General features: G+C 41.3%; 1 protein-coding gene across 3 annotated transcripts; it reads left to right on the top strand.

Moving 5' to 3' along the window:
* Nucleotides 1-175: 175 nt before the first annotated feature.
* znf513a (zinc finger protein 513a) lies at nucleotides 176-6,805 on the top strand. 3 transcript variants are annotated; one of them, XM_043219455.1, is made up of 5 exons: nucleotides 176-803; nucleotides 1,091-1,204; nucleotides 2,892-3,026; nucleotides 4,205-4,900; nucleotides 4,987-6,805. In XM_043219455.1, exons 2-5 carry the CDS (start codon nucleotides 1,165-1,167, stop codon nucleotides 5,763-5,765), a joined length of 1,650 nt encoding a protein of 549 aa, XP_043075390.1. In that variant the 5' UTR covers nucleotides 176-803; nucleotides 1,091-1,164; the 3' UTR covers nucleotides 5,766-6,805. The 3 variants fall into 3 exon arrangements, with proteins under 3 accessions (XP_043075390.1, XP_043075391.1, XP_043075392.1); XM_043219456.1 differs by lacking the exon at nucleotides 176-803 and having other exon boundaries at nucleotides 810-1,204; XM_043219457.1 differs by lacking the exons at nucleotides 176-803; nucleotides 1,091-1,204; nucleotides 2,892-3,026 and adding an exon at nucleotides 3,112-3,935.
* The last annotated feature ends 224 nt before the right edge of the window (nucleotides 6,806-7,029 follow it).

Consider the following 7,029-nt stretch of genomic DNA (forward strand, 5'->3'; position numbering starts at 1 on the left):
AAGTATTTGTTTTATATAATATATATAATATATATAATATATCTTCTCTCTCTCTCTCTCTCTCTCTCTCTCTCTCTCTCTCTCTCTCTCTATATATATATATATATATATATATATATATATATATATATATATATATATCATATCTAGCCCAGTATCATATAGGCTATGGTAAGCATCAGATATATTATATATTAAAAGAAAATACTCTAAATATAGAATAGTAGGAGATGTTATCTCTGTGTAGTAAATATGCACATAAATATAAACATAACACTAATATGGCTGCATTACATACATTGGTCCGTGGTACAACATACTTTTGCTACAGCAAGAATAGTATAGAAAGAATATGTAACAACATTGATGGTTGTTGTAAAATAAATATATAGTATAATGCAATGCAGTATAATTTAATATAATACAACGATGCTGTCATAATAATTTAATATAGTAGGCTATGTAACAGTTAGTCATAGTTATTGCGCGCGCGGAAATAAATCAGAAGGCTTTAATTTTTTTTAGTCGCGTTATCCGACAACATTCCTTAAAAAGAGAAATGTAAAAATAGCGCAGATACTTCCCCGGAAACGCGTAGCGGGGAAAACGGATATACGCAACGTAGCGGAAGAAAATGTATACAATGGCAATTTGGAAATCAATTAAGTTCTGAAAAAAGAGCATTAATTGCCTTTCTTTGTGGTGGCTGTGTTTCGGCATGGCGGACTGAGAGCGGGAGCGCGCCGTCAGACGCCGCTGTTTCGTCCGGGACTCTTCTTTAACGCGTCGGGCAGAAAGAGCAGGTATATTTATGACATCTGCTGAGCTTGACAATATAGCTGGAGTTGAGTGTTTTTAGATTTGAGGGGCGCACGTCGACCGAATAAACACGCGCGCGCGGGGCGGAAAGAGTCCCTTCGGCTCGCGGCCACGCGTTTCGTCGCGCTACGAGTTTAACGCACCTTTTATTCGCCGTACGTGACGCGAGTCGCCTTTATCTTGTATGCCGCTGCGAGATTAGCATGTTAGCTCCCGGATGCTTGTGTTTACGTGCGTGCCAGTAACGTGTGCCGTGTCGCTGCTTTTGAAGGATACTTCGGAGAATGAGTTGATCGTTTTCGAGGGAATCCAGAGGAGGTTGCGGATAAAAAGGCTGACTGGAAGATGCCAAGAAGAAAACAACAGAATCCACAACCAGTCAAGTGTAAGAAGCTTTTCTTCTGATATTATTAGCTAGGACTATTCGAAACGCGTTCATTCCTCTCGTCTGGTTCTGCTTTGTATTTACTAAGTCAGAGAAAATAATCATATAAAGTCGTCGCGTGGCCTTTTAATCGTAAAATAAACTTGGGACATGCCTGTCCGAAATCACAGAGTGTTAGCTGTCTTTTAGCAGACTCTTTTTTTTCACAGTAATAACAGAGACTGGTTGGTTATAGTAATATAATCAGTTAATAATATAATTATAAACGGTCTATCTGTTTATCTCTCTATAAATAACTTATAGGAAATAACTTATATAGAAACATAAAGGCACTGCCATCTGTTTTGACTCTGAATTGTGATTTCAGGTGTCTGCTAGATCTTCTGATGATTGTGTGATGTGCATCCAGTGTCGTTTATGTTAAAATGTATAACGCGAATAAGAAAAGTAGGAGTTGTTTTGTGTGATTATGAAGAAGAGCTGCATTTAGCTACATGGTGCAGTTCAGTAAGTCATTTTAGGTTCTTCAGTCTTGCCTGGTAAATTAATGAAGAATTGCAGCAAACTTAGCCTGCTTCGAAAGTATTGGTTGTTTCGTTGTTTTTTTTTCTTATAAAGTTGTGATTGTTTTCAGTGTTGTCCAGCAGATGGCAGTAAAATTACAGTAAAGCCAGAACCCTTTACTGGCCAAGTCGATGCTGCATGATTGGCTGTTTCTTTAACTTATTTTTCATTTTTTTGTTACATGGAAATCACATTAAAACTGTCTTTGGAAAAAACGACATTGCCTTCTCTGTTTATTTTTACTGTTTCTATCCAGATATTAACATACCTATTTTTTTTTTTTAAATAGTAAAATATGAAAATCCATCATTAAAAGGTTAAAGGTTGTTTTCATTGTGACTACCCAATTTGCCGGTAGTAAAAAGGTTTAGTAAAATAAACCTCTGTCCGGTCAAGCTGTCATTATGCAAATCGTCGTGTGAAAACTTGATTTAGTTTAAATCATATTTTATTCAGAAATCGTTTCTAAAAGGATCCCCTTTAAGATGCATAAATTGTGACTTGGTTGAAATGACATGGAAAAAAAACCTAATATTATTATTATATTATATCAATGTAATATAGCAACTTTATTATTCTACCTGGTCAAAAGTGCTTAAAGTTGAAGAAACGCATGTTTGTTTGTGAGTAATGTGTATATTGATTAGGCCATTTATTTATCTTTTTGTTTGTACAAGAATGAAAGATTCAGTATGTCAGTACAGTACAATCATCTCATCTGGGTTTAGTACATATTTATACATATTTTATTATGATTAAATTATTATTTTTATTATAATTATTATTATTAATATTATTATTTTTTTGCTTTTGGCTATTTGTCATTCAACCAATGTCTTTTATATTTACAGAAGTTGGTGAATAAAATAATTATTAATAAAAAATAATCAAGACAAAAAAAAAATTTCATCCTAGCATGTATCCTGCATTTCCACAGGTTCTGCTTAAGGCACAGCTGAAATAAACACAAAAAATAATTTACAAAATACAATAAAAAACATACAGACGACATTACGAGATAAATGACACACAGAGGCGGCGTCTACTTTGAGTCAGGTTGCATGAGCTTATAAAGTTGTTTTTGCTATTGCTGCTGTATTTGACCATGACCCTTTGCTTTCAGTGGATTCTGAAGATGGTTTAGGCACTGTACGTCCAGCAAGCCTTACCTTTGAGAGCGACTTTCTCCTGGGACAAGAACTCGAGTTTTCAGATCCTGACAATGACAACAAGATCATAGGCCTTGACAAATTCTCAGGTGGGTTACATGAGTTTCTAAGCCTAACATCGGTAGGGAATGTTGAAGGGTTCAGACCGGTGTCAAAAAAAAATTGGAAATACTGAATAAATGTAGATTTTTAATTCAAAGTCAAAACAAATTATGTAGAAATTTCGTATTTTTATAAAATGATTTTTTCTCAATTACTTGAAAATATCTTTTACACGATAGCCACTGCTAAATCTCGAGGACTTGAAACATGCTTTAGTTTGCTGGCATTTGCTAGGAGACATATGGGCTCAATATGGGACATTAACTGCAAAGACTGACTTGTAATATTAGTGCTATTGTGCAAACGCGCTGCGTTTTGTCTGTCAGCAAGCAGTGTGATCTTTCATGGACAGATGGAAGAAGTGAGCCTACCGTTCTGGAATATTTCTCTGGTTTTGGCATTCTGACAGAACATACAATTTCAAAATGGTAAATCTGGAAAAAATACACTGTGCCACCACTATTATATAAGGGTCATCAAGTCAGTCATCACCATCAAGGACACATTATAATAAGGCATTTAGTCATCATCATCATCATCATCATCATCTCCTCTCAGGGTCTTTATCATAGTTGTCATCATCATCATCACCATCATCATCATCATCATCATCATCTTCTCCCCCTCATCATCATCATCAGCAGGACCATTATAGTCATCATCATTATCATTAGGCTGGGTAATCATCCACCTGGGGTTTCTGAAACGGGCGATATAAAGGCCCGCTCAGACTTCAGACTCACACATTTCTCCAAATTGCATGTGCATGAGGAGCTTGCGGAAGAGAAGCGACGTTTCACGGAAAGACAGTGAGCAGAAACACTGTAGCCTTGAGTTTTGTTGGAGCACCAGCTTTTATTTCTTGCATTACTTAACGTTTGTCCACTGGCTTAGTGGTAAGTATAAACGCCAAATATTTTTCCTATAACTTCAGCTGTTGATGTTTCGTGCAAAATTGTCACTTAAGACTGTAGATGCATGTGATTCTGCGTAATGGTTTAGCTTTTTTTGTGTGTCGTAAATAATTTCTAAAAGTATGATACTAATTTTACCGTCAGCTTATACTGAAATAGTCTTTGAATGCTTGCACACTATCTGAGATTGTAGAAAAAATATCTATTCAGCTGCATAATGTAATGCGGTTTCCTGCTGTGGTCCTGTACAGCTGACATCAGTCTGCCTGGCTTCCCCCTGGGAGACGAGGAGAGCTCCCCCTTCAGCCGCCTCAGTATGGAGAGTGACGCCGACGACCTGCGTGCGACCGAAAGCGAGCGTGAAGAGAGGGTTTCTGAGTCTGCCTTTCCCTCTTACCTCTCTTGCAGGGGCTGTGGTCAGCTCCTGGAAGACCCCCTGGGACCCGGCATGGACTTGGTGGGGCCCTTCTGCATGCGCTGCTGCAAAGGGAATGCGGATGGCGTTGTGGACAGGAAGCTCTGCTCAGGCTTAGGCTTAGAAGCGGAGTCTAGAGGGGGAGGGAATGAGGGCGCTGGTGGCGAGGATGGTTCCCTGAAGCTCCACTCATGCACGCTCTGTGGTTTCACCTCGCGCTACACTAACCACGTTAAGAGGCACATGAAGACGCACAATGGCGAAAAGCCATACGGGTGTCCGCTCTGCTCCTACGCATCTGCACAACTAGTGAACCTGCAAAGGCACTTGCGCATACACACAGGAGAAAAGCCCTATAAGTGCCACCACTGCACATTTGCGTGCAGTTCCTTAGGGAACCTGAAGAGGCACCAGCGTATGCATGCAGCTGTAAGCCCAGGTCAGAGTGCCCCTCAGCCAATAAGCGGCAACGGTTTAAACCACACTACAGCGGGTCAGAAGGAAAAGGAAGCGTCTCCTGCCTCCACCGAAGGTATGTAAATAAGGTTCTGCTTTGCTCCAAATGTTGCCCCGTGCATCCATCAGCCTGAAATTTTTTTTAAATTCAAAATCATTCAGTTCCAGGTGCTGTGCGGTCTGCCCCGCGACCCCACATGGGAAGGGATGCGAACTACTTGCACGCCCTTGATGGCCTCAGGCTTGCGCAGCAGTCATCAACAGGGGTGTTGCAGTCAGGACAGGCTGCGTCTGAACCTGCCCCCTTGCCCCCAATGTTCTTTCCCTTCACTTGTCGGCTGTGCGGCATGGCCCTGGATGACGAAGATGGATCCTCGGCCCAGATTTGCGCAAAGTGCACCCTGGAAATGCTCACTAAGGACACACCCGGATGCCCCGCTGAGCGAGGGGACAAGGTCTACACCTGTGCTGCCTGCCCCTTCCTCACCCACTACCCCAACCACCTGGCCCGCCACATGAAGACCCACAGTGGAGAGAAGCCATACAAGTGCCCGCAGTGCGACTACGCCTCTGCTCACTTCGACAACCTCAAGCGCCACCATCGAGTACACACTGGCGAGAAACCCTACAAGTGCCACTTGTGTGACTACGCCTGCGGCAACCTAGCTAATCTCAAGAGGCACCAGCGGGTGCATTCGGGCGCCAAACCCTTTCAGTGCGCCATCTGCAACTACAGCTGCAACCAGAGTATGAACCTGAAGCGGCACATGCTGCGCCACACAGGCGAGAAGCCCCATAAGTGCCAAGAGTGTGGCTACACCACTGGCCACTGGGACAACTACAAACGGCATCAGAAGAAGCACAGCCTCACTACAGATGGCTGGGTTAAAGTGCAGATGCCTGGAAATGAGGAAGAGGTGGAGGACGAGGAAGAGGTGTAGCCTCTTATTGCAAGACAGTTGTCCATATGAGATTTTACTGTCACTGCATAAGCATTGTTGGTTCCTCTTCTTTTTCTTTGTGCCCTCATTTGTTTTGAAAAAAGTCATTATTTTAGACATTCTTTGGAATGGTCCACAAGCTGCTACATGAAGTCATGCACAAATTAAAAGACAGTTACCTGAATGTCCTAATGCAGGGGTTGTCCAGTCCCACTCTTGGAGGGCCAACCTTCTTTGCAGACTCTAAATACACTAAACACACCTGAAACGGCTAATCAAGGTCCTTGGGATTACTTGAAATGTCCTGCCAGGTTTGGCACTAAACTCTGCAGGAAGGTGGTCCTCCAGGAGCAGGTTTGGACACTCCTGATTAATGCCTTTGAACAAGACAGTTTGTGTTACACAAAGCTCTCTAAGAGCATTCTGAGCCTGATTGGGGTTCATTTATCAGTGCCAAACTCTGCACCACTGCCATAGGAAGTCCTTCTTTAAGCCTTGAGCCGAATTGCATGCACTTAAGTTTACCTTGGTTGGCTCTTTTGAGGTTTTACGTGATTGATCATTTGTCCATCAAAGATATTCTCAACTCTACTGGTGAAAATGTCTTTACAAATAAGCATTATGTTGTGATCTTCAATCATCTTGTTTTTGCTCTCAATAATTCTGAGGGGTTGTGTTGCCTTTTTTTCTTGTGCGTATCTTTTTAACTGTGAAAAATGCCATTTGTCTGAGTTTACTTGAAGCAAAATGGTGCATAGTGGGTATTCGTGTCATGCTATACATAGAGCTTTTATTTTTTTATGTGATTTTATTTTTTATCTCTAAAGGAATGTTTGGCATGTATTTGCCACCCATGGCATTGTTAGCTATACTGAAGGACGACAGAAACCGGAAACCCTAATATGCAGTTAAACCTTCAGGTTGCCAAAAAAGACTGAACATTGATGGAATCTTGTAGGTGTGCATTGCTTGAGTGTTTTCTTGTTATTATGCAGTGGTTTCATTAATGCCTTAAATAAAAGAGTTTGTGTTGAAACTTCCTCCATCGCAATTCATTTGCCATCTTTTAGTCAGACAACTGCTCAGAAATAAAGTTACTAATAGATCAGCGGGATATGATAAGATGCCGAGACAGGCTGTGTGTAATCCTCACACTTCCATAATGAGAGCTGTAATCCTCTGCTGCGAACAGCTCTGGTAAACATGCTAATGAAGACAGAGCCCCGGGCAGCACTGGAGCACTAACAACTCTTGCAGTGATCTT

This window comes from Puntigrus tetrazona, chromosome 20 (genome assembly GCF_018831695.1).
Source record: "Puntigrus tetrazona isolate hp1 chromosome 20, ASM1883169v1, whole genome shotgun sequence".
In the NCBI taxonomy this organism is placed as follows: domain Eukaryota; kingdom Metazoa; phylum Chordata; class Actinopteri; order Cypriniformes; family Cyprinidae; genus Puntigrus; species Puntigrus tetrazona.

Excerpts from the sequence above, each read along its gene's own strand:
- znf513a (XM_043219455.1), top strand. The coding sequence starts at position 1,165 with ATGCCAAGAAGAAAACAACAGAATCCACAACCAGTCAAGT. Across the intron at positions 1,205-2,891 it reads GAATCCACAACCAGTCAAGT|TGGATTCTGAAGATGGTTTA; the intron begins GTAAGAAGCTTT and ends CTTTGCTTTCAG. Across the intron at positions 3,027-4,204 it reads AGGCCTTGACAAATTCTCAG|CTGACATCAGTCTGCCTGGC; the intron begins GTGGGTTACATG and ends GGTCCTGTACAG.